This window comes from Pelodiscus sinensis, chromosome 2, assembly GCF_049634645.1.
Source record: "Pelodiscus sinensis isolate JC-2024 chromosome 2, ASM4963464v1, whole genome shotgun sequence".
In the NCBI taxonomy this organism is placed as follows: Eukaryota; Metazoa; Chordata; order Testudines; family Trionychidae; genus Pelodiscus; species Pelodiscus sinensis.
This window is the reverse complement of record NC_134712.1, coordinates 60,388,642-60,414,928: the sequence shown is the minus strand read 5'-3', so window position 1 is coordinate 60,414,928 and position 26,287 is coordinate 60,388,642. Positions and strand designations below refer to the sequence as shown.

General features: G+C 43.6%; 1 protein-coding gene across 1 annotated transcript; it reads right to left on the bottom strand.

Annotated features, from left to right (window-relative positions):
- Positions 1 to 796: 796 nt before the first annotated feature.
- GGH (gamma-glutamyl hydrolase) lies at positions 797 to 25,484 on the bottom strand. The gene is made up of 9 exons (XM_006113643.3): positions 25,229 to 25,484; positions 21,874 to 21,988; positions 13,983 to 14,033; positions 12,154 to 12,238; positions 8,077 to 8,215; positions 6,661 to 6,767; positions 6,480 to 6,570; positions 5,164 to 5,301; positions 797 to 3,178 (listed from the first exon to the last, which is right to left on the bottom strand). Exons 1-9 carry the CDS (start codon positions 25,347 to 25,349, stop codon positions 3,057 to 3,059), a joined length of 969 nt encoding a protein of 322 aa, XP_006113705.2. The 5' UTR covers positions 25,350 to 25,484; the 3' UTR covers positions 797 to 3,056.
- Between the last annotated feature and the right edge of the window lie 803 nt (positions 25,485 to 26,287).

The window sequence follows — 26,287 nt, the reverse complement described above, 5'->3', positions numbered from 1 at the left end:
AGCCAGCAGTCTGTACTAGGGATGTACTAAATAGTCGTGTAACCGATTAATCAATAAGCAAAAGCTTATAGGTTAATACTATAGACTGCACGCATTTCTTTCCTCATCCTCCCCAACTAAATTTTTTAGCAGGCTGGTCAGCAACCCGGCTCAGTCCTGGCTTGCTACCACCCCTGCTGCAGCTCTGCATTTAAATTGTATTAGGAGCAAGGCTGGCAGGCAGCCTGGCTCAGTTCTGGCTCATGCCAGGTCCAGGAGTACAGACACCCGTCCCAGATGGGCTGCTGTCATCCCGTGCTGCTGCCTCTGTATCAGAGGCAGCAGCATGGGACTACAGGCAGCCGGTCCGCAAGGGTAGCTGGTTTTTAAACTGGCTCCTCTCGTAGTCTAGCTCTCGCCTGGCACCCCACACTACTGCCTCTTATACAGAGGGAGCAGGAAGGAGTGGCAGGGAGCTTCTCAGAAGTGGAGCTCTGCCTCCAAGTGCTATAGAGTAGTTGTCTAACCGACAAGAATAAATGAGGTTACTCGACTATTCAACTAACCGTTAAACACCCTAGTATGTACCATTTTTTATTGTTCCTCTGTCATGTGTGAACTAAAGGAAGTGGCTGTAGAGTGATGCATTCTGGCAATACTCAGCTGTCAGATGGTCCCTGGGGACTATGAACAAATGATGCAGATGTAGACCACCCTCCAGACAGTTCTGTTTTGTGACTTTAACAAGATTGGGCAGAGTCGAGCACCCATGACTTATTTTTTTAAATAGTCTGTATATCTCAAAGAAGATACAAAATTGCTTGTGTAAACTTTATTTCAAGTATTTAAGGAAATCATTAATACAGTTTGTTCAGTGAAGTGCTTCTTTATATAGCAGAACAAAATAGCAAGGAAATAAACTTCCAAACTCATCAACAAACACACTGATCTCTCTCCTATTGCACATGCCCCACCCTCCGCATTTGCACAATTTGGCCCTAATCATTACCAGTAAAAAGTTAACAGAAATTCTACTTTCAGGCAAGCGAGATAATGGAGATCAACCCTGCAACAGGCACACTCTTTGGAATGTGTACAATACAAATGGTATTGTGCACAGCTCTGCCACTGTAGTGTAGCTACTCGCTTCAACAATGGAAAGGGCTTTTCTGTCGCTTCAGTAAATCCGCCCCCTTGAGAGATAGTAGCTAGGTCCATGGAAGAATCCTTCTATGGACCCTAGATGTGTCTACAATGAGGGTAAGGTCAACTTACCTAGATCGCATGGCACATGCAATTTTTTTCATAGCCCTGATCAATGTAGCTAGGTCACCATACGTTATAGGTGTAGACAAGTAATACTAGGCAAAACTCCTGGAGATAGAGTAAGAATTGCAGCATTTGATCATTAGTGTGTAACCAATGTAGCTGCTATGCCTATATGTAGACACAGAGACTGACTGTGTGGACTGTCAAATACTAGTAGATGCATAATACACTGTAGAATAGGTAAGCACTCAGAAAAGGAATCTAAAACATCCCAGGCTAATTAAGCTTTGCTCAGTTTGATTGGAACAGTACCTAAGAAATTGAAATACAGCTGCTGAGTTTTATAGCCAAAATTCACCACACTTATGAATGCATTGGGCTTGAGTCCTGACAGTAATTACAGATCACAATTTTTGCTTAATAGAACATTAATTAATACATTTCCAGTCATTTTTGTTAAGGGTTAAACTATAACTGACCTATGTTCTCTTTCCCTGCCTTTGAAATCTCCTGAGAAATGCAGCCCTGTACTGCAGACATGGTGCTGCAACTGCTGTGTGTTACTAACTTTCAATTCTGAAGACATGAGGTTAAAAAGCTGAATTCCTCACATTACCCAATATTTTCAATGATTTTAGTGGAAGATGTGGGCCTGTGGAAGAAAAGGGAAATGAAACGTATTGCTTCATCTCTGTCCCATTTGACACATCTCAATTACTGAAAAGTTTGTTCACTAGTTTTGTGAAGAGTCACTTAAGTTAAAGTAAATGTGTTGCAAAGCAAAAGGAAAAAATAGAGTTTAAATACAGCAACTCCTTAATAATTACACTGTATCAGTAGTAAAAGATTAGTCTTCTGACATTTAACTTTGCTGATTGCCTCCTTCCTAATGACATTCCTGAAAGGTATCACATCAAAAATGTTTAAAAACAAGGTATGAAATCCTGTATCAACTAAAGCAAAACACTCTTTAATTTAAATAGGACCAGGATTTCACAGATCTCAGCAAAAATAAAACTATGCCATATAGCATCATTATAACACCAAACAGTAATATTTTTTCAAAAAGCAAATTATCAGGGCCTGTCCAAAATCTTTCCACTGACTTCAGTGGACTTTGGAACAGATTTTTAAGGAATAAGTAAAACTGAACAAGCAAGAGATGAATCAATGTTTTAGCTGTGCCTTCCAAATACTGCACCTTCACTATGTAAATCCTACAAGGTACAGATGGTACTGCATAGACTTCTTTATGTCCATTTGCAATCACATTTCCCTCTTATTCTGTTGTATTTTATGGACAAATCATTTTCTCTACAAGAGTTTGGTTATACAAGCATACATCTGTCAATCTCAAGATCAAAAGATTATTTGATCCTTTAATTGTATTGTAATCTGTCCAAGAGAACAGAATTATACTAGAAGATTTGATGCCACCTAATTATTATTCCAGAGCCCACATTTTGCACAAGTAAACTCATTTCTTTCAATTATATGACAGGAGCATTGCTCAATTTCTTTTAATAAACCTGATTCTTTTCAAATGTGTAAGTGCAATCAAGATGTAGCCTTTGGAAGTAAAATGTATTTCTTTATATCAGGTATACTGAAAAAAAAATACAGGACCATTATAATGTAATTGAATGGAAATTTATCAGATTAATGGGCCAATTCTACAGAGGCAATATAGTATAAATCACTGTAAGGTAGCGAAAATGTTTAGGTTTTCTGCCACTTGCAATGCACAATAAGAGTTTAACTATGAAATTTACAGCAAATAACTATTTCCTGTATCATGGGATCAATTTTTAATCAAAAAAATAAACTTGCTCAAATGAAGAAAATTCAGCAGTAAAAACAGGGATATAATTGTAAATCAATGCTTTGGTCTCTTCATCCTTATTAGGAAAATAGTGCAGGCTCTTCCGGGCTGTAAAACATTTTAGAAAAACAGATTACTCTACTGTTATCATCCATGAGAATATCTTTCTTGGTGAAAAAACTCATTCTATATAGGATTATAGTAAACAGTATAGTAATAGGGATACTTTATCCTGGAAGAATGTCAGTTTTTAAGAGCAATCACTGGTGCCAAAAACTTTGATTCTTGCAGCACTGGAGACACATGCAACACCAGAACTAATACAAGACTGGTGTGATGTTGTCAGATTAATATATGATTGTAAAAACAATTTTTCTGCCTGTGTTATATAACTGCAGCAAATCTTATACCAAGTATGAAACATGGCCAGAAAGGGTTGAGCATCCTGCAGGCTAACTGACCCAGAGTCAACCTGTATAGAGATGTTAGAAAAGTATGCAAATGGTAATTAACACCATTCAACAGTAGTTAGGTTAAAACTCTGAAGTGCAAACCTGTATTATTAGAAATCAAGAGGTAATACTAATTGTATGTGTTTACTTATATCTTGTTAGAGGTTAGCCATGTAAACAGACAGTTCCTGTCTATTACCATAGATGCTGATTCAGAGATCAAAGGGAATATTAACATTTATATGACTCGTGGGTGAAATAATTTCATTATTTATATGTCTCTCTAAAGTTTGTAATAAACTGCTTAATGCATAAATTATCTTATATTAATTACCATGATGCTTGAGAAACAGAAGTTTACATCCAAAGTTCACCCAGAACTGAACAGTCAAGAGGCTGCTTGGAAACTATATCAACTCCCTGATCCTTTTTCTCTCAGATCTGCTTAAGGTTTCAAGTAGGGAAAACCTAAGCCAAGGAACCTAAGGCCCACAGGCTTGATGTGGCCCCCCGGCTTGCCTGAATCTGGCCCCCAAAACTTAGGGCTCCCACCCCAAAGCACTGGGGAGCCTGAAATGGCACTCCAGTCCTTCTCGTGCACACAAAATCTACTAGCTTGGGTCCATCCCCTCCACCCCCCAGGCTCTGGTATGTGAGGGGAATGTGGGAAATGTCTCTCCCCTCAGTCCAGGTCATGTCAGTAAAGGTTTGGGTTTGTGGGGGTTCCCCATCACCACCTATGTGCAGCCCCTGACTGATTATTCTGTGGGTTTGCAGCCCCCCAAACCAGAAAAGGCTCCACACCCCTAACCTAAGCCATAAGGATTGAGATCCCAGGATACTGTGGGGCCCCTGAAATGGACATTGAATTGACAGTTCTTTCATCAGTCCAGAGTTATTTTAAAGCTCACTGTCTCTACTATGAATCTGATCTCAGAACTGGACTCCGCTCTGTCTGCAATCTTTTTTAGCCAGTTGGAGTAATTGCTAGAGCCATTCTGTGAGGATTATCTACTGTATCTGAAGGGACTAACACGGAAGAGTTTGTGATCTCGAGTAAGAGACAGATTGACATGGCTAGGCTGGACTGTAGGTTGCCTTGCAAGAGGAAAGTGTGCGGGTCTTTCTCTGAGCCTGGAAACAATTTCCTTTTTATTTGTGTGCATTTCTCTACTGGTTTATTGTAATTACCCCAAACAAAACAAAACTCAGCTAGTTTCTGGAAATAACATCTCCCATTCATTATCTCATTCTATGTACTTTGCTCAAGGCAGAGTGATACTGGGAGGTGAATAAGAGCTCTGAGTTCACCTTGAGCGTAGCCTTAATTCTAAAGTTTCATTGGTTACTGGTGTCTGCTCAAAAGTTTATATCAAATTAAAAATTGACACACTCCTCCTGTCAAATTACTGAAAGGAGTTTTTCCGCTTCCATTAGAATGCTTGGTTTTTGTTGTTACTTTTACTTAACCTTTCTGTTTACGATGTCTCTTTTTAATAAGCCTTTAAAGTTTGCATGGTACGTGCTGCTAGATCATAGGTATAGTATTCTGACACTTTGAAAGGGGTCTTTTTTTACTGTTAAAGGATGGTCTCTCTGAAACTGGATTTTATGTATATAACTGAAAAAAGAACTATTTACCTTCATTCACCAAGAAGTCAGCTGTGTAATATGCAACTTTCATAGCTGATGGGGAACGTGATATGCCTGCTGAGATCTTCCATTCAAAAGGATTTTTCTCTGGATGCCACTGGACACCATAAATTGGGTATTTATGTGCTGTGTGTAAATAAAGTTTTAATCAATACCAGGAACACTTAGGTCCTCACTTAAATAGTGTTAAACACAAATTTATTACAATGAACACATTATTAGAGATCTCACTTATAAAACTCACATATATTTCATAACTTCTATAATGATACCAAAAAGCTTTAAGCAGCTTGTAAAATGTATTCCTACCTAAACCTTCACATACAACATTTCAGCACAAGAACAATAATTATTTATTTAAGATTTAAAATATTTTGGACAATTATACATTATGAGAAATTAAAAGTTTCAGGATAACGTTAAATGAAAAAGTGCTTAATTTTATGCATACAAATTTTTGCAGGTCACTGTTTCACCATTGTCATGTGATTGCTTTAGCAGCAATATTTTAAAAAATAAAAAAGAAATTGCCTCATTATAAAAGTAAGAAACTACAAGGAATGGTATTAATTGCAGTTACTATCCACCTTCAATCCTATCCAATATATAATGTACACACACCAGACATTTCTCTTACTGCATAGCTTCTAGCAGAAAAATGACAAAAATATTTTCTCTAGCTACTCTAGCAAATCAAAACAACAGTTTCTGGAATTAAATATACCAGGTAAAGGCACAGGTAATGCAGGAGTGTTTAGAAGACAGCAATTACCAGCGCTGTGGCCACAGGAATGGGGGATAGTGTCACCTCCTCACTAGCATGAATAGCTCTCCCTGTACCACAAGCATAGATAACGAGAGCAACATAGATATGTCTGTAAGACAGTCAGCAGTGGAAATACAGAGTAGACATGACACACTGAGAAGGGGTTTGAGCTACAGAAACTGGAGTGGTGTTTCCATATTTTGTGGAAATATGTAAAGTATGCTAACATATCTGGGTGTGATGCAGTGGGGTGGAAAGATAGAACAATCATAATCTGAAAAACACATGTCTAAAGTAAAGGGAGGTACAAAGTAAAGGGAGGTACAACTTATCTTCAGACAAAACGTATTCGCTCATGAACCAGAAGGTGGGCAGTGCAGACACTTATCTCCTTATTCTAATATTAAATCTGTATCAATAAATTAATAACCCCATCATCATGCTACTGAGATCTTCCATGCAAAAAAAGCCAAATGAACAACCACCTCTCTCCCACTAAAAAATCCTGTCACAGTTTACATGTTAAAATTATCATTACCTTCCATTGTCGATATAAACTCTACATCTGCATGGGTATTAGTTGTTAGAACCTTATAGAAATTTCGTAGCTTCTCATTATTTGTGAAATTCTGCATTAAAAAGGGACAGAAAAATATTTTATTTCTAGATTTAAACACAGTAAACTCATTTTGTTTCACTAAAACCAAACAATCAAATACCTTCATGGAGAGACTCCAGTGATGAAAGTGTGCTGTCAAAGGTTCAGTGGCAAGTTTCTGCAACAAGTCATCTGGAAAATTCTTGAACATCCTACTGCTTTTCACAGCTTGTACAAAAAAAAAGACAAAGAAATATTCTCACCATCAGGTTGCCAAAGGAACATCATTATTAGGATGGAGACAAATGTTATGAAGTATTGGCTGCAATCATTTTAATTCCTTTTGATTCTGTTTTTTCACTTAATTTTATTAATCAAAAATACAACACAAACTAGGGATGTAAAAAAAAAAAATCCTCATTCAATCCCGGTTGAAATTTAATCAGTGAAACGCTCCCGGTGGCCAATGGTCCCATGGGCTCTCAGCAGCCTTGTGGACTCCCTGTGGTATTAACTGGTAAAGTTAACCAATAAGCTAATGCATATTGGTTAACCAGTTAAATTCTTACATCCCTAACCCAAACATACCCCTGGAGCAAATCTGTAATAAAGCTGTGGCAGAATGCAGACTAGCAACTCTCACTAGGCCACAGGCTGCACCCTGACCCCTTGAAGGTCCAGTTCTGCCTCCTTTTCTCATGCTGATTAGCATCGCATTCCACCACTGATTTCAATAGCTTAGTGAGGTACTACTGAGTGGTTAGGAACAGCAGAATTTGTCTAACTAAGACAAGAAAACAGGATTTAATCCATAGATTAATTACTGGAGATCAGTGGACAAAATCCTGTTTATTGGTACTAGAGAAAAAGCCTTAATAAGCATCATCAGAGCTAGCTTGTGCCACCCTTTTGCTGAGCTCCATCTCACTTGAACTAGTCCCACTGATTTCAATACTCTGTATTATAGCACAAGGATTAGGGATGCGAAAGGTTAACTGGGTGTTGCTTACCAGTTCCAGTTAACCAATGGGGGCTGGAGCAGCCCATTGCCCACCGTGAACACAGGTGCTCCAACCTGGCCGGAGCAACCCCTGTCTGTGGAAGGCCGGGGTGTGCCGCAGGCAGGGTCTGTCATGACTGGGCTAGAGTGTCCCCCCCATGAATCAGTTATCCAGTTAAATATCACAGTTAACCAATTTTACACCCCTACCAAAGATACAGAATTTTCATTCAACTCATTACAGAGTTAGGAGGCTGGATCAAAATTATGGTTCTAGGGCCAAACTTTCAAAAATTCATAGCTTTTTAAAGCCATAATTTTGTTCAGACATCTCTCTATTTGAGAAAATACAATTTGCTCTCAAACTTTTAATTTTTCAGTTATAGAATTTTATTGGTTTTCATATAGAAGTAGTACTATCAATATAATAAAAGTAGAATCACCAATTTCAAATCTTCAATTGTAAATAATGATTTATTACAAGAAAAAAATCACTGTGAATCCAAATGACATTAGCAATGTAACAGGACTGTTCACCTGTAGTAAAGTTCAGTGGGAATGCAAAATCTTCAGTATCAGTCCAAGTTAGTAAAACCTCCTCACTGGTGAGGTATGTAAGCTCTTCATATCCCAGACATGTTCCCCATACAGGAAAATAATCTCCTTTATCATTGGCCTTTAAAATAAGAAACAAAAAAATAAATAAATGGGTCAATACGTACAGTAATTTATGTACACACTCACAGACTGTAAATCCCTTTTACTGCTATAGATTTTTTTTTTGCAACATCTAGCCCTTTTATATGCTTGACATTTGCATAGCCAACAATTTTATGTATCAGGTACCTGAAAGAGAAATTTCCACTTTAAACATTACAAAATAGTAAGTGGCACTGTTATCTTAAAAACAATGAAACTGATATAAAATCTAAACTAAGGGCAAAACCAGGAGAAAGAAAGAAGGAAGAATTGCTGAGCAAAAGCAGATTGAAACTTTCAACTTAAAGCAGCACATATATTTCCAAACAGAGATCTGGACCCGGGAATAAAAATTCTATTTAATATGTTAACCAGTTAAACTATGTGTTTAACCATTAACTGGCCACTGTGTTGTGCCATTGGAGGAGATTCCTGCCCGCAGCATGGCAAGCCCGGCTGGGCTGCAGCACCAGTTAACCAGTAACCCTGGTAAGCATGCCAGTAAGGCAATACTTACCAGATAATCAGTTACCGTTTACATCTCTAAACTGGACAAGAAATGTTAAAATTCCCATCTACTGACTTTGATCTTTATCTGATTCGTTTTAATTGGCCAATCTTCAGGTGTTTACTGATTCTTCTGCCTTCCTGTTTTTCCCTTGAATTTTTTCATAACCTCTGTTCCTTGTTTCCGCCCTCCCACCGTTTTTTCTTCTCCCTTCTCCCCTATGTATTTTGGGTCTGCATACCCTAAATTCAAAACTCCGGTCATCTGAAGAAGTGGGCTGTGCCCACGAAAGCTCATCATACCATCTATTTTACATGTTTTGTTAGTCTTTAAAGTGCTACCAGACCAGTTTTTGTTTTTTAAGTTTATCTTAAAAACATAGTTACACCAAGTAACTTCTTTTAAACCTGATGGGGCAAAAAGGGAAGACACACTAATATGAATTTAGAACAGTAGAAACTCCAATCATCTTCTTACATGCAAATAACGTCTTGGCTTCTATAACTCAGATTGCACTTATAAAATGTATCAGTATTTTATTGCTAATTAAGTCTCAAAGGATGCAGTTCAGAGTACACAATTTCAGAAGCAAAGTAGAGAAAAGCATGCCAGGAAGAGACATCAATAAAGAAAATAACTTTCTACATTTTCAATTATCTTCATTATATACATCATGTCTGATAAGATTTTCCTCTCAAACTCTGTACAGGCAGTCCCCGGGTTACGTACAAGATAGGGACTGTAGGTTTGTTCTTAAGTTGAATCTGTATGTAAGTCGGAACTGGCGTCCAGATTCAGCCGCTGCTGAAACTGACCAGCGGCTGATTACAGGAAGCCCGAGGCAGAGTTGCTCTGCCCTGGGCTTCCTGGAACCAGCCGCTGATCAGTTTCAACAGCGGCTGAATCTGGATGCCTGGGACAGAGCAGCTGGGGCACTGCCGGATAGGTCCCTGCAGCGGGAGACCAACCAGGCAGCACCCCAGCTGCTCTACCCCAGGTGTCCCCAAGTCAGCCGCTGTTGAAACTGGTCAGCGGCTGATTCCAGGAAGCCTGGGGCAGAGCAACTCTGCCTCGGGCTTCCTGTAGTCAGCCGCTGGTCAGTTTCAGCAGCGGCTGACTTGGGGACGCCTGGGGCAGAGCAGCTGGGGTGCTGCCGGGTTGGTCCAGTAGCGCCCCTCCTCGGCGCTACTGGACCAACCCGGCAGCACCCCAGCTGCTCTGCCCCAGGCGTCCTGAATCAGCCGCTGCTGAAACTGACCAGCAGCGGCTGAATCAGGACGCCTGGGGCAGAGCAGCTGGGGTGTTGCCGGGTTGGTCCAGTAGCGCCGAGTAGCGGCGCTGCGGGACCAACCGGGCAGCGCCCCAGCTGCTTTACCCCAGGCAATGCGAGAAAAGCCTGGTCTGCTGGGGGGTGTGTGTGCACTAGCTGCGCCCCTCCCCCCCCAGCAGACCAGGGAGACACGGGCGGCGGGACCGCCAAGACGCGCCGCGGTCCCGCCCGCATCCTCCGCGGCTTTGCTCCGCATCTCCCTGGTCTGCTGGGGGGGATCTCCCCCCCCCCAGCAGACCAGGGAGACGCGGAGCAGCTTTTCTCGCCCTGGAGGACGCAGGCGGCGGGACCGCGGCGTGTCTGGGCAGTCCTGCCGCCCGTGTCCTCCGGGGCGAGAAAAGCCCCGTTCGTAACTACGGATCCAACTTAAGTTGGATCCGCGTAAGTTGGGGACTGCCTGTATATGAAGTGATGACAAGCAATTTGGTGAGTTCTTGTGAAATGTTCATACAATTTCATCATAATGTTTACTGTCATGGTGCCCCGAAAAAACACTGCACACTTAGTCACGTGCTTAATTAAAGCAGTGTGTGTAGTTTCACTGAGGAAAACAGGACTCCTTATACTGCATAATGTAAGCAAGACTTTGCAATATCAGAATCTATGAAAACCAGATGGCAATGCTCATGAACGAAGATGGGTGTTCAACTTGAACCCTTCTAAAGGAGCCTGCTTTTCAGAAAGTTCAGAGCACTCACCTAGACCAGAGGCGGGCCATGAACCGCTGGCTGCCGGGCCACCATGATTCTGGAGGCCAAGGCTGGGAAATACCGCCCAGTTCTGCCGTGGCTGCTGGGAGAGGCGGGTCCTGTCCTGCTCCACCTCTCAGCCAACCAGTGCTGGGCCAAGGCAGGGTCTCCTCCTAGCTGCAGAAGAGTGCTTCCCTGCACAGCAGGAGGGCCACGTAGAACATGATGCAGCAGCATGTTGGACTCCGTGCGGCACTTCCGCTGTGCAGCAAACTGCTCTTCTGACACAAGGAGGAGATCCCACGCCGGCTCAGCGCTGGCTGGCTGAGAGGTGGGGTAGGACATGCCTCTCTCAACAGCTGGGGCAGGAGAGGAGCCGCTAGGCAGTGTTCCCCAGGTAAGGCCTCCAGAGCCGCAGCTGGGGGCTGGAAGGCAGCACACAGGTGAGGAAAGCAGGGCAGGGCTAGTGCTGGAAGGCTCTGGGGGTGAGGGGCTCTAAGAAGTGGGGGGCTAGCACTAGGTCTCTGGGAACTGGGCTAGTAGCGGGCAGGGTATGGGGACAGGGCTGATTCTGGGGGCTCTGAGGATGGGGCTAATATTGGAGACTGGGGGCTGGCACTGAGGGGGCTCTGTAGGGGTTGGATGCAGTAGGAGCCTGAAAACAGGAGGCTGACACTGAGGGGGTCTGGTGGTGGTGGGCTCTAAGGGGCAGGGGTCTGGCACTGGGTGACTGGCATGGGGGGTGAAAGTGAGAGGCTGGCATGGGGGGTTGAATGCAGGGGAATCTGGGGTCAGTGGCTTGTGGGTAGTGGAGGGGTGGCAGGCTCTAGAGGTTAGGGCTAGCATGGGGGCTTTGGCAGCTGGGGCTTTTGGCTGACTGGCAATATTCTATTTGCATATGCATATTCATAATAAATATGCAAATATAATGTTGCTGATCTGCCAAAAGTTTGAGAATGGGTCTGCCAGTCCCCAGTATCAAGAAGGCTGGGAACCACTGACCCCTGAAAAATTTTGGCCTCAGTATTGAGCAGAACATCTGAGCACCATTTCTGCTTCATAAAAAAATTACACTGGATACCAAGAAAGATTGTGTGAAGTGTTGGCAATGAGGTGACTAAGTTAAATTTTACAAGAAATTATGTACAAATAAAGAAATTAACAGTTGACTTCACAAATTATTTAACAATAGGTCTCAAACCTTAATGTTAAGTTTCAGACCTGCATCTAAAGCTATTTGATGATGTTACACACTGCTGCTTATTAACGAACTAAAGGAATATATTGCACTCCAGTTGGAGATGGTCAAGATATAAGCCTCCCATTATTTTGGTCCCTGAACACTTAACAATAACCAAATCAGTTTTTTTTTTCTTTTAAGTACTTACCTGTAGTGCTTTGTTGTAAAACATCTTAGCAACTCTAGAGAATTCTGAGGTCTTAAGATCAACGCCACCTCCTGGGAAAAGTACCCTAAAAACAATTAAATATTATTACATGTAAATAACTACAGGTCTAGGCAGAATACAGCGTGTAAACATGGACAGGACTGATAAGAACCCACAGACCTCATCTCACAGGAAGCACACTCCAAATAATATGATCACAATGTCTAGGTACTACAGTAAATTTCAACATTTAAAAAGGGGTAAGGATAATAATTAAAAGATAATATTTTCAGACCGAGAAGATGAAACTGAAACATGTAAGTCCTACAAGATGAAAGGCCATACATAGAATTCTAATCTGAAACGTCCATATTATGATTCAATAGATGCAGTTATTTTATTTATTATTTATATAAAGTCAGATTCTCTCAGTCCTTACTTAACAGAGTAGGGGAGTGAAATGGGGTATGGGCCTCCCTTACTCACTTGTGCAACCCTCCTCAGATTGGAGCAGCCATTTGCAAGAGTGTGAGGGGGAAGGAATGAGAAGAGACTTCACTCAGCTCTCTTCATTAGCCAGCCTCATATGTTGGCCTGGGGAATAGCAGTCTTCACAAAGAGGGATAAAATAAGTTACTCCCTCCTAGGGGAGCAGGGAAGGAATTCTCATTCTGAATCACAATTCCTTCTCTGGCTTGCTCCTAGTGCTAGACAGGTACATGATTCCATTTACTCAGGGCAGAGAGTAGAACCTCAGACTACAAATTGACTAGTCAATCACACACCTCATTTGGAAGTCAAAGTACACAATCAGGTAGCAGCAGAGACTGGGATGTTAATGAACAGTTGTGTAATCGCATACAATATTACCGGTTACACAACTATTTGATAGTCCCCAGGGGCGAGGCTGGCAGCCAATGTACTCCTGCCCCACTCCTGGGGAGCGCCCTACCACCCCGCGCTGCTGCCTCTGTATCAGGCTCTACTAGGCTCACCGCAGACAGAGGCTGCTCTACGGGATGCGGAGCAGCCTCTTTCCATGGGGAGCTTGAACCTTCACTGCAGCTTCTCCTGCCTTCTCCCTCCCCACCCCTGCCATACGCTGCTGCCTCTTAAGCCACCTCCCCCCAGCACCAGCTCCTGCCTGCCCCTGCCCTCGCTGCCTCTGTAGGAAGCAGCGAGGGGAGGGCTGGCAGGTCCTCAGGAGCCAATACGCGTGGGAAGCTGGCTTGAAAGAGCTGCTGCCTCTCTATCAGAGCTCACATATCATCATGAGGGATGAGTTGAGTGATGCAAGGAACAAGGGAGAAATTTCAAGGAGGAAGTGGGAGAGGAAGAGGGTGAGGCAGGAAGAAGGATAGAAAAAGAGAGGGTTGGAAGAAGATACAGAGAATGAGTAAACAGAGTAAGCAAGCAGCAAGAGCTGTGAAATAGCTTTGGCAAAATGAAGTCCATCACGGCAAGGTACAGACAACATGAGCCGAGTGAAAGTGGGCTGCTTGCTGGCCCACTACTCCTGAACGCAGACAGAAAAGGGGTGCCAAGATACCTGCAGGGCTGTAAGCAGTTATCTAACAAACTCCTGTTTAAGGAATGGACACAGATGATTTCCTCTTTTAGCAGGTGTGTGCATGTGCATTACTTAGCACATACCCGCATGAAAGGTTAGACAAGCATTCCCTACTTAAAACAACGAAGTATATGAGTCTGGAATCACCAAAGGTAAAACCAAGAACTCAACGATAAAATAACAGTGGCTCTGAGAACTGTTTTAGAGAGACTTTGTGTTAATAGATATTTTAACACAAAATTGATGCTTCAAAACTTACCCATTAATAGATTGGAAAATCTGATCATACTCTTCTTCTGTACGATTGAGTCTGAAATCACAACAAAGATAGTGATAGAAATGTAGCCGTGTTAGTCTGGGGTAGTTGAAGCAAAATGCAGGACAATGTAGCACTTTAAAGACTAACAAGATGGTTTATTAGATGATGAGCTTTCGTGGGCCAGACCCACTTCCTCAGATCAAATAGTCTATTTGATCAAATAGTCAAATAGATCAAATAGTCTATTTGATCAAATAGTCTATTTGATCTGAGGAAGTGGGTCTGGCCCACGAAAGCTCATTATCTAATAAACCATCTTGTTAGTCTTTAAAGTGCTACATTGTCCTGCATTTTGCTACAACAAAGATAGTTACAGGTATGTCTGAAATGTCTTCACATTTTACCATTAAAATACCAAAGGCACTTAATACAAGACATCTACAATAAGCATGGAAAATGTATAAAAGCATGTTTGAAAAGTAAGGGAAAGAGTAATTCTAGATGACTAAAATCCATAATCTCCTCCCCACCCATTCCCTCCCCCAGTCCTACACTATGAATTATACCTTACTCTTCTGGTCGTCTACGAAGAATATATGACTACAAAATGTGGAGTAATTGGTATGATGGGAGCAGTGTTGAAAATGAGCTGTGGACTACAAGGGACTAGAAATTGAATGAGTCAATATGATGCAGCTACAAAAAAGGCTAATATCATTCTGAGGTATCCTAACAGGAATGTCATATACATCACAGGAGGTAATTGGCCTACTCTACTCAGTGCTAATGAAACCACACTTACAGAAGGGTAAGTCTAACGTCAGTACTGGGCAAATTAGTTGAAACTATAGTTAAGAATAGACTTGTCAGATACATAGATGAACATAATTTGTTGGGGAAAAAGTCAACATGGTTTCTATAAAGGGAAATCATGCCTTACCGATCTACTAGGGCACAGCAGGGCTAAAGCCAAAATAAACTATGCAACTTGAGCAACATCAAAAGAGCTTATTTGGGCTTTTGGTGCTGTATACACAGCAGAAAGTCTGAGAAAGAGCACTCTTCCTTCAACTTCCCTTACTCCTCGTAAAACAAGTGTTACAGGAGTTGGAGTAAGATGTCCTCCAGCTCAACATTATTTTGACATTATGTCGAAATAACTACTTGTAGTGTAGACGCGGACTATGTTATTTTGGAATAACACAGGTTATTCCGAAATAACCTTGCTATGTAGACATAGCCCTAGAGTTCTTTGAGGGGATCAAACAGCATGCAGACAAGAGGGATCCAGTGACATAGTGTACTTAGCTTTCCAAAAAGTGTTTGACAAAGTCCCTCATCAAAGGCTCTTACGTAAAGTAAGTTGTCATGCAATAGGAGAGAAGGTCCTCTCATGGACTGATAACTGGTTAAAAGACAAGAAAGAAAGGGTCCATACTGGGACCAATCCTATTCAACCTATTTATAAATGATCTGGAAAAAGGGATAAACAGTGAGGCTGCAAAATTTGCAGATGATATCGAATGGCCATTTGGTTAAGATCGTTAAGACCAAAGCAGACTATGAAGAGCTTCAAAAAGATCTCATAAAAGTAAGTGATTCGGCAACAAAATGGCAAATGAAATTTAATGTTGGTAAATGTAAAGTAATAAACACTGGAAAAAATAATCCCACCGATACATAGAAAATGATGGGGACTAATTTAGCTACAACTGCTCAAGAAACAGGTCTTGGAGTTATTGTGGATAGTTCTCTGAAAATATCTATCCAGTGCACAGTGGCAGTCGAAAAAGCAAACAGAATGTTAGGAATCATAAAGAGATAGAGAATAAGACAGACAGCATTGCCTCAATATAAAACCATGATACACTCACATCTTGAAACTGTGTACGGACGTGGTTGCCTCATCTCAAAAAAGATATATTGGCACTGGAAAAGATTCAAAAAAAGACAAGAGGCTTGGCTTGGATTGGTTGTCATACGAAGAGAGATTACAAAAACTGGGACTTTTCATCTTAGAATAGAGGAGACTAAGGGGGATAACATAAGAACTAGGGGCCATCAAATGAAATTAATAGGTAGCAGGTTTTAAATAAATAAGAGGAATTTTTTCTTCATGCAATGCACAGTCAGCCAGAGGATGTTGAGAAGATCAGGATTTTAACAGGGTTTAAAAAGAACTAGATAAATTCATGGAGGTTAAGTCCATCAATTATCCAGGATGGGTAGGAATGGTGTCCCTAGGCTCTGTTTGTCAGAGGCTGGAAATGGATGACAGTAGAGGGATCGCTTGATGATTACCTGTTCTGTTCACTCCCTCTGGGGCATCTGGCATTGGCCACTGTTGGAAGAAAGGATACTGAGCCTAGATGGACATTTGGTCTGACCCAGTATAGCCCATTGTTATGTTCTCAACTGGAGTACTGGATCCAGTTCTGGGTGCCACACTTTAGGAGAGATATGGACAAATTGGAGAGTCCAAAGAAAAGCACCAAAATTGATTATAGGTTTAGAAAACCTCATCTATGAGGCTAGAAAAACTATGTCTCTAGATTATGAACATACAGGAAATGAAGATGAAGACAACTGAGTTAGCTGCAGAAGCCAGTATTTTAAGTTTCTCATGTCGACCTGGTTGACATAGTTGATTTAATTTTTGTTTCTAAAAAATATACATTTCATTCAACTATTTTAGTTAAAAACAACTTTAACAAAAACTTACTAAATTCAAAAATTCATATGCTTGTTTTGTTGAAAAAGTATATTTGCTGTTGAAGAAAAAAATCCAGACTATGTAACGTTGTTTTCAATAAATAGAACAATTCAAACATCTATCAGGTGATGTTCCCATAATTTAAATGTCTATCAGGTGATGTTTTTTTCCTAAACCAGCATGACAAGACAATCCTCTAATCCTCCTATTGAATTGCAGATAGTTCACCTCCCCGTGACTTCATAAATATCTGCTTCAATTACCTTTCGTAAATAAAATAACCAAACAATCATTCATTTTCTGATGTAGCTGTAAAACCAATCTGAAAAGTTTTCAAAATAAATCAGTTTAAAAATGTATAGCGTGTACCTTCTAAAAATGAAACCTACATCTATCTCTGAGTTGTGAAGAATATGGATTGGGGTTATTACAACCAACATGAATGCACTTTTATGTAGAAAACCATGATTAAACTGAGTCTTCCTGACTAGTGATTTAAATCAAAGCCATCCTAGGGATGTAATAGTATAGTTGATTAATCAATAAGCAAAAGCTGATAGGTTAATGCTATAGACTACATGCATCCCCTGCCCTTCACCACCAGTATATTTTTAGCAGGCTGGCCAGCAGCCCAGCTCAGTCTTGGCTCACGCCGGGTCTGGGACCTACCCCCTCTGTGACTCTGCATTTGAAGGCTATGTCTACGCTGGCATGAATTTTAACGGAAAAGTTTTCCGTTAAAAGCATTTTTGGAAAAGTGCGTCTAGATTTTGCGGAAAAGCATCCTGCCAAGCACTTTTTGAGGAAAAGCGTCCATGGCCAATCTAGACGCGGTTTTCCGCAAAAAAGCCCCGATCATCTTTTTCACGATCGGGGTTTTTTGCAGAAAACAGTACTATGCTGTCTACACTGGCCCTTTTGCGCAAAGGTCTTTCGGAAAAAGACCTCTGCTCGAACGGGAGCAGCATAGTTTTTCCGGAAAAGCACTGATGATTTTACATGAGATCGTCAGTGCTTTTCCGGAAATTCAAGCGGCCAGTGTAGACAGCTGGCAAGTTTTTCCACAAAAGCAGATGATTTTGCGGAAAAACTTGTTAGTCTAGACACAGCGGAAGTGTATTAGAAGCCAGGCGGGCAGGCAGCCTGGCTCAGTTCTGTCTCATACTGGGTCCGAGAGCTCAGATCCCTCCCTGAAAAGGGGTTGCTCCCATCCCACACTGCTGCCTCTGTATCAGAGGCAGCAACACAGGGCAACAGGCAGCTGGTCCATGAGGGGAGCTGTTTTTTAAACTGGCACCCCTTGCAGACCAGCTCCCGCCTGGCACCCCATGCTACTGCTTCTTATGCAGAGGCAGCAGCACAAAGTGTAAGGTGCTCCAACCCCATTCCTGAGGAGCCCCACTAGCTGCTGGCCTCACCTCCGGAGACTACAGAACAGTCGAGTAACCAATAAGAATTCATTAGATTAATCCACTATTCAATTAACTGATATTTAACTCTAATCCACCCTGAGTGGAAGCTCTGCTAATTTCTTAATTCTGTCTCCACACCTATCAGCCTCAAGGAATTTAGGAAAGACAATACAGCATGGACCCTACCATGAATCCATGAGGCTCTGGGGACATCCCTTGCTGGTGTGTCTCCTTTGGAACCAGGGTGCCAGAACTGGTGCCGTGTGAGTATATCATTAACAGTGATTTATAAACAGGAGATTCTATTCCATTCCCACACTGGTTACTGACTTCAAGAGTCAATGGTGCTAGATTTAATTAATCCAAGGGTCCTGAGGGAGTTGGCAGATGTAATTGCAGAGCCTCTTGCCATTATTTGAAAACTTGTGGCAATAGGGAGAGGTTCCCAATGACTGGAAAAAGGCAGATGTAGTGCCCATCTTTAAAAAAGGGAAGACAGACAATCCAGGGAAGTATATCCGGTCAGCCTCACGTCAATCTCCGGAAAAATCATGAAGGGGATCCTCAAGGAATCCATTTTGAAGCACTTGAAGAGAGGAAAGTGAACAGGAATAGTCAACATGGCTTCACCAAGGACAAGTCATGCCTGATCATTCTGATTGCCTTCTATGACAAAGGTAACTGGCCCTGTGGACATGGGGAAGTCAGTGAATATGATATACCTTGACTTTAGCAAAGCTCTTGATATGGTCTCCCACAATATTCTTGTAGGAAGTTAAGTATGGGTTGGATAAATTGACCATAGGGTGGCTGGAAAACTCTCTAGAATGTCGGGCTCAATGTGTAGAAATCAATGGTTCGATGTCTTATTGGTAGTCGGTTTAAAGCAAAGGGCCCCCAGGACAAGTTCTAGGGCTGGTTTTGTTCAACACCTTTATTAATGACGTGGATGAGTTTTTGGATGACACTAAGCTAGAGGGAAAGGCAAGTACATTGTAGGGTAGGGATAGGAGCCAGAGCATCCTAGACAAAATGGAGGATTCGGCCAAAAGAAATCTGATGAAGTTCAACAAGGACAAGTTGACAGAAGAATCCCAAGCATTGTTACAGGCTGGGGACCGACTGGCTAAGCAGCAGTTTGGCAGAAAAGGACTTAGGGATTACAGTGGACGAGAAGCTGGATAGGCGTCAACAATGTGCCCTTATAGCCAAAAAGGCTAATGGCATATTTGGGTGCATTAGGAGGAGCATTTCCAGCAGATCTAGAGAAGTGATTATTCTCCTTTATTCAGAATAGGTGAGGCCACATCTGGAGTACTGCATACAATTCTGGGGCCCCCACTACAGAAAGGATGTGGACTCATTGGAGAGAGTCCAGTGGAGGGCAACAAAAATGATTAGAGGGCTGGAGCATATGACCTATGAGGAGAGGCTCAGGGATTTGGGCTTGATTAGTCTGCAAAAGAGAAGAGTGAGTGAGGGGAGTTTGACAGCAGCCTTTAACTACCTGCAGGGAGGTTCCAAAGAGGATGGAGAGAGGCCGTTCTCAGTAGTGACAGATGGCAGAACGAGGAGCAAAGGTCTCAAGTTGCAGTGGGGGAGGTCTAGGTTGGCTATTAGGAAAAACTATTTCACTAGGAGGGTGGTGAAACACTGGAATGGATTATCTAGGGAGATGGTAGAATCTCCATAGTATCGGCTTGACAAAGCCCTGGCTGGGATGATTTAGTTGGGATTGGTCCTGCTTTGGGCGGGGGGCTGGACTCGATGACCTCCTGAGGTCTCTTCCAGCCCTAAGAAACTATGAATTCCTGATTTACACATGTATCAGCAAGGTCACTTGTGCCCAGCTTCCTAAAACACACAAACCTGCCACATTCACAGTCCTAGCTTTCTCAATTTGCCCCTGCTTTCCACCATGCCAGTCCACTGCTGCCAGGACTGCATTCCCTACCACCAGCCCATTCCCTGAACTTGGCCAGCTGGGGCTCTCTGATTCTGGAGGACCACAAATGTTGACAGACCAGGGTGTCCCGGATTTGAGAGGTATAACCTGGACTACTTTAATCCCTACTAACATTGTACCTGGTGTTAAGAGTTTTTACATTTTTACTGTTGGCCAAGAAGTGCTCTTTCTGGCATCAGCCTATCGCCTGCAGACGCCAGAATTTTACTCTGATCAAGAACCTGGAATAGTTAAAAAATATAGAACTCTTTGTAGTAGTAGTCAGTAAGCCAGATATGAGAGCAGGGGTGACTGATGAGAGGGCACACAGGGGACCACATGACAACCCCTCCTTCATCTCAAGCCCCACCTCTCCCTGTCCTTCCTCAGCCCTGCCTCTTCTCCCCACCCAATGTGGCAAGAGGGACTCCCCCAGCCACATCACTCCACTTCTCACTGGTGAGCACAGAGGCAGTGTCACGCCATCCCCAGCACGGCAGAAGTGAGAAAGCAAAGTGAGCTGGGTCCAAATTATTCTGCTTTTCCTGCCACTGCTGGTGAGTGTGGGGAAGCTTAAGGTGAAACCCTGCTGCAGGTGCCAGGCCATGCCTCTCGGACCCCACCAGTGGCCCCTTGCCACTCCCACCCATGGCATTGGAGCAAAGCACATGCCCCCCACCACGTGTCGCTTCTGTATGAGAGGACTCAGACCTTGACACTTCAAGCACCACTGGCAGTCTCCCTCCATATCCTGAGCCCTAGGCATTATTTATGTATTCATGACACTACCTGGCTCTGAAGGCAACAGCATGCATTTAGAAACCTGACAGATCACAGCTAGCACCTGGGTCATACATGATGTCTGAAGATTAGAAAATACTTTTAATATACTGCATTGGCTGGCACCAGCTTGGTGTGAGTCTATCCTCTGATCTTTAAAGCGTTAAAAGCACTGTGCACCTTCTACAGCAGGGCTTGGCTACCTTTTCAAACTCAAAAGCCAAACTACATCAAAATTCAGAACAAGTGGTCAGCAAAGAGCCCCTTTGCATGACTAAAAATACAACTTAATATCATTGATAATTGACATGATGATTAATAATAGCATGAATGAAACGTACCCACAGACTTCATTTAATGGGACTTCTGCTGCTGCTGGGGGTGCAGTTTGCAGATGTGGGGGTGTAGAAGTCAGAGCTGGGGTATATGAGGGGCTCAGGGCAGGGGGTTGGGGTGTGTGGGAGGTGCAAGAGGCAGGGCAGTGCACTGGGGGTGGGAAGTAGAGTATGTGGGTGGGACCCTGGGACCAGATTACCTTACCTGGCCACGGCTGTGCTGCATGCAGCAGTGGTTGCATGAAGGTCCAGGCCAGGATCGCTGCAGCCAGACTGTGACCTTCCCTCCTACTCATGCTGCAGCAGGAGGAGGGCCACTGCCAGCCCTTCCTGTGGCCACATGGGGACCAGACCGTGGGGGCCTTTTCCAAGATCGGGGCCTAGGACAGGACACTGCAACCAGATGGGAACTGGGCCCCGACTGGGGCCTTATTGGCCAGGCTGCCACAGCCAGAGCCCAAGCCAGGCCACTGTGGCTGGGCTGTTGCAGCAGTCGCAGGGACACTGGGGCTGGAGACAGACAGACCACAGCAGTTAGAGGGGGGCTGGAACCAGGCTACCAAGCCAGATGGAGGCATCTGCCACCACCAGCCCCTCACTATCCCAGCTGGCAGTGCACATGCGTCTCCTACAATGTGCCTTTTAAATGAGCAGAGTACCTGAGCCAGCTCTTTTACCTCCCACCTGTAACTATTTGGGAGCTTACCTTATTGGCACAACTCGTGCGCCTGCAGATTCTAAGAACTTCACATATGAAGCAGCAATGTAGGAACTTCCAAATCTATGGAAACCTGTAAAGTCACACTCCTGTGCCAATATCCCTAAAGTGTCCAGAAAACAAAGAAGAATGGTGCAAATTACAGTAAGTATAGAAGGAGTCCAGAAGAAGGCAAATTATATCAAAACTCTGATTCCTTTCACTATCTGATTTGATTCATACACTATACTGAGTAGTATCACACTTAATGATTTATTAAAAATGTGAAAATTGGAAAAATAAATCAGCATGATTCGTAATGGGGTATCAAATAAGACCATTTGAACAGTCTGACTAAATTCCCTGACTTATTTGATTAAATTCCACAACTTCTTCTAAACATATTTTCTGTATTTAATTTGTCTAGTGTTTAAATAAAGTATGTTTATTTATCAGGGCACTTTAAAGACAAGGTCCCATCTCCAAAGAGTTTAAAATCGAAATCCTGACCCTGTAGTCAGACTCTGGTCTCTCACAAAGTCCCATAGAATAAAGAAGAAACTCTCTTGGAATCCATCTCATCCACACAGATTGGCTCACAATACTGGGCCATAGTAATATGTATCAGAGTGCAGGTTACAGGCAACACAGGTTATTTCCTGTATGTCTAGTGAATGTGCTGCAGACTAGTTTGTGACGGCAGGTTGTGTTTGTCCATTTTAAATGTCCATTTCGCAACACACAGCCAAACCAGAACACTGCATTAGAACTTTTTCTAGACTGTTATGCAACATGATTCACTGTGTGTCAGCTTCTGAAAACAGCAAAACTGAAAAACACTATTTTGCAGACTAATTGCTCACTATTTACTTTACACATACAAAGCAAAGCTAGCTGAACTATTAACCGCAAGCTCTGGTAACATCTTTGGGTAAATTACCCACCTCCTTTTTAAAACAAAATTAGCATCTGTTCTTACTTCAAAAGTGAGCAGAGGAGCTTTTTGTAAAAGCTATGAGGAAGGTGGAGAATCCTGAATATCTCTGTGCCTCAATTCCCCCCTCTCCAGGATGCAGATAACTGTACTTCCTTTCCTCTTGGATGTTCTGAAGATAAATACTCCTAAGGCAGGGGTCAGCAACCTTTCAGAAGTGGCATGCCAAGATTTAACTTACTCACTTCTATTTACAAATCTGCGTGCAGGGAGTGGGCGGGGGGGGGGGGGGGAGAAGAGGAGCAGGCTGAGTATGGGGACCATATTTTCTGAACCAGCTGCAGCTGGGGAGAACAGTTTAATTTAAATTAACAACAGACTAAGTGTTCTAACTTTCTCATGTTAGTATATCAAACTTCAATTTAAATATATTAAAATATTAATTTATGTCCAACACAAAAGGTTTCAATGGCAGGGGTGGGGCACTTTTTTTGGGTCAGGGGCCACTGTCCACAGAAAAATCATTTGGGGACCACACAAGTGAGAATCAAAAAAACTCATCCAAAAACCTCCAACCCTCACTGATGTGGCCCCAGCTAAGACACCTCACTCCTCTGGTGCTCCACCCTTTTAACTGTTTCAATGTAAAGAGCTCATGCCTCCCAGGCAGCTGTGTTGCTTAGCCATGCTGGATCAGATCGGATCAGACCAAAGGTCCCTCTAGCCCAGCGTCCTGTCTGCCGACAGCGGCCAATACCAGATGCCCCCAGGCGCAAGTCTTTTAAATAGATTCAACTGAAGGGGCTCATGGGTCTCTGGCCCCCGGGGCAACACACTAGCAGGAGGCCAGAGTTGCGAGCCCTTTCAATAGCAAGAATAGAAATGGCTTGCAGCTCCCATCTCCAGTTAATGTGATGCCTGGGAGCCACTGGGGAGGTGGGAGCCCTTTCAACACCTGCTATTTAAAGGCTCCGTCCCTTCTGTCCGAGGCCCCGCCCCTTCAAAATTTTTGAAGTGGCCCGCCCTCAAAAATTATTGCCCACCCCTGCAATAATGGATCTAAAAGTGACTATATCTATATCTATAGTTTAACCATTTAACTAACATCCCTATCCTGCACCTCAATCTCCTGCCCCAGGTCACAACCTTCTTTTTCATTCAAACTCCCTTTCAGACCCCACACCCTCTCCTACAATCCAATCTCCTACTTTGAGCTCCCTCCGTCACAGACCCACACCCTCTCCATAGAAAAGGACAGCCCTTGACCCACCACTCACAAAAACTTAACATGCCTACTCTCCCCCATCAAACATTATTGCCCATTGTTGACTCAAGCAGTAGCATAGACCTACCCTATGTGAGTGTTACTCAAACACAGGGCCATGGACCAGCAAGCCAGTCGCTGGTCTCAAAAAGGCTGGAAAACACTGGCTCTAAAAGATGCTGAGGTGCCCAGGCCCTACAGCAGTGGGAGTATATAAGTGCCCTGGATAGCCACTGTAAAATACGGATTTGCACCCGAGGGGGTGGGGCAGGCTAGGGTGTGTCACCAGCCTAACAAGTGAAACTGCCAAGCAGCTGAAGCAAAATGCAGGACAATGTAGCACTTTAAAGACTAACAAGATGGTTTATTAGATGATGAGCTTTGGTGGGCCAGACCCACTTCCTCAGATCAAATAATGGAAGAAAACAGTCACAACCATATATACCAAAGGATACAATTTAAAAAAAATGAACACACATGAAAAGGACAAATCACATTACAGAACAGAAGGGGGATGTAGGGGGGGGGGAGAAAGGTGAATGCCAGTGAGTTAATGATATTAGAGGTGGGGAAGGGGAAATGTCTGTGAGTTAATAGTATTAGAGGTGATAATTGGGGAAGCTATCTTTGTAATGGGTAAGATAGTTGGGGTCTTTATTAAGTCCGGTGTGGAGGGTGTCGAATTTTAGCATGAATGCCAGTTCAGAGGATTCCCTTTCAAGTGCAGATCTGAATGTCTTCTGAAGTAGGATGCAGGTTAGCAGGTCATTGAGACTGTGTCCTTTCTGGTTGAAATGACAAGCAACTGTTTTCTCTTTGTGATCTTGTCTGATATCTGTTTTGTGGGCATTAATCCTTTGGCGAAGTGTCTGAGATGTTTGTCCAATGTACATAGCAGGCAGCGAGATGGCCCCTTTTTGACAGGCTGAAGCTTTATGCACAGAGGTGTGAGGGCTGCGGGAGGGGAGGGCTGGAGGGAGGAGAAGGTAGTTGTACGGCATTTTAAGGCGCGTCCCAAGCTGATGCTCTCGTGGTGATACCTGCCCTACCCACCCCTCTGCTCCCTCTCGGCTACAAGGACACCTCCCTCTGCACGCCAGGGCGGGCACCGAGCACGTCTCTATAGCTCGCACGCAGCAGCAAGGTGCCCCCCCATCTCCTCTTACCAATGATGGGTCTCTCGTTGCTGCCCGGCGGCCGTGCGGCAGCCAGCGCATTGGCGCAGAGGAGCAGCGGCAGGAGGAGGCAGGCGCCCGGCGGGGAGCGCGGCCCGGGAACTCGCAGCATGGTCTCCGCGCGGCCCTGCGCTGCCGCTGCAATGTTGCAGGCGCATCCCAACGCAGGGGCTGGCCGCTGGGCTGGGCTGGGCTTCCGGCGGCGGGGATAGTCCCTGCGGGCTGCACCCTGGGAAACGTAGTCTCGCTGCGGGGCTCCGCAAAGGGAACAGGCTCTGCGGGTTCGTGGGCCCCGGGCAGGGGCACCAGGGCTTTCCCCACGTGCCCGGCGCTGTCAGTAAACCCTGAATGCAGCGTAAGAGCACAGTCAGGACATGTGAGCCGCTGTTCTCCCGCCTCCGCTTGCACGTTGCCAGATCATCTCTGATACAAACGGTTGACTATGTCGACATGTGAGAGTGCTTGACACACCGGCTGCTGATGCTGCATGCACTCCTAAAGCCTCCCGCTAAGCTCTGGGCTACATTTGTTTACTATATTTCTTACCGTCCTTTTGTGCTTTAAAACAGGGGAGAGGGGTAATGATTTTGCCCATTCGGATATAACAACAATGCACCCACAGAGAGAAAGAGCAGTAATAAGTAAAATACAGTACTAAGGCAATTGGAAGTAAATAACAAAACCACCCATAGGAACAGGGTTCAGGACTAATTCCACACTACAGGGCTGATACAATGCCCTGGGAAGTCAGCACTGCCCATGTGAGTTCAATGGGTACAATGGCCTCAGTTCTGTAGTCCTATTGACTTGAAATGGGATTTACGCATATGTCAAAAGTTTTGCTGAATGAGGCCTGCACAAAGCCTGAAAACATAGTTCATGGAACTCCCAGATGTTGCTCTCTCTACACACATTCTTTCCAGGTCCCCCTTAGTGTAATATTCAGAGGAAGTGGGACCACAGAAAATTAAACTCTTGTCTTTTTCTTGCTTTATTCTGCCTAGGAGATTAAAGTGTCACTAATGGCAAGTACTTAAAATAAAATGAAAT

What these genes read in the sequence shown, in the direction of transcription:
- GGH (XM_006113643.3), bottom strand. Translation starts at nt 25,349, where the DNA reads ATGCTGCGAGTTCCCGGGCCGCGCTCCCCGCCGGGCGCCTGCCTCCTC. An exon ending in GCACGAGTTGTGCCAATAAG is followed by an intron (nt 14,034 to 21,873) that starts GTAAGCTCCCAA and finishes TTGTGATTTCAG; the next exon opens with ACTCAATCGTACAGAAGAAG. An exon ending in ATTTTCCAATCTATTAATGG is followed by an intron (nt 12,239 to 13,982) that starts GTAAGTTTTGAA and finishes AATTGTTTTTAG; the next exon opens with GGTACTTTTCCCAGGAGGTG.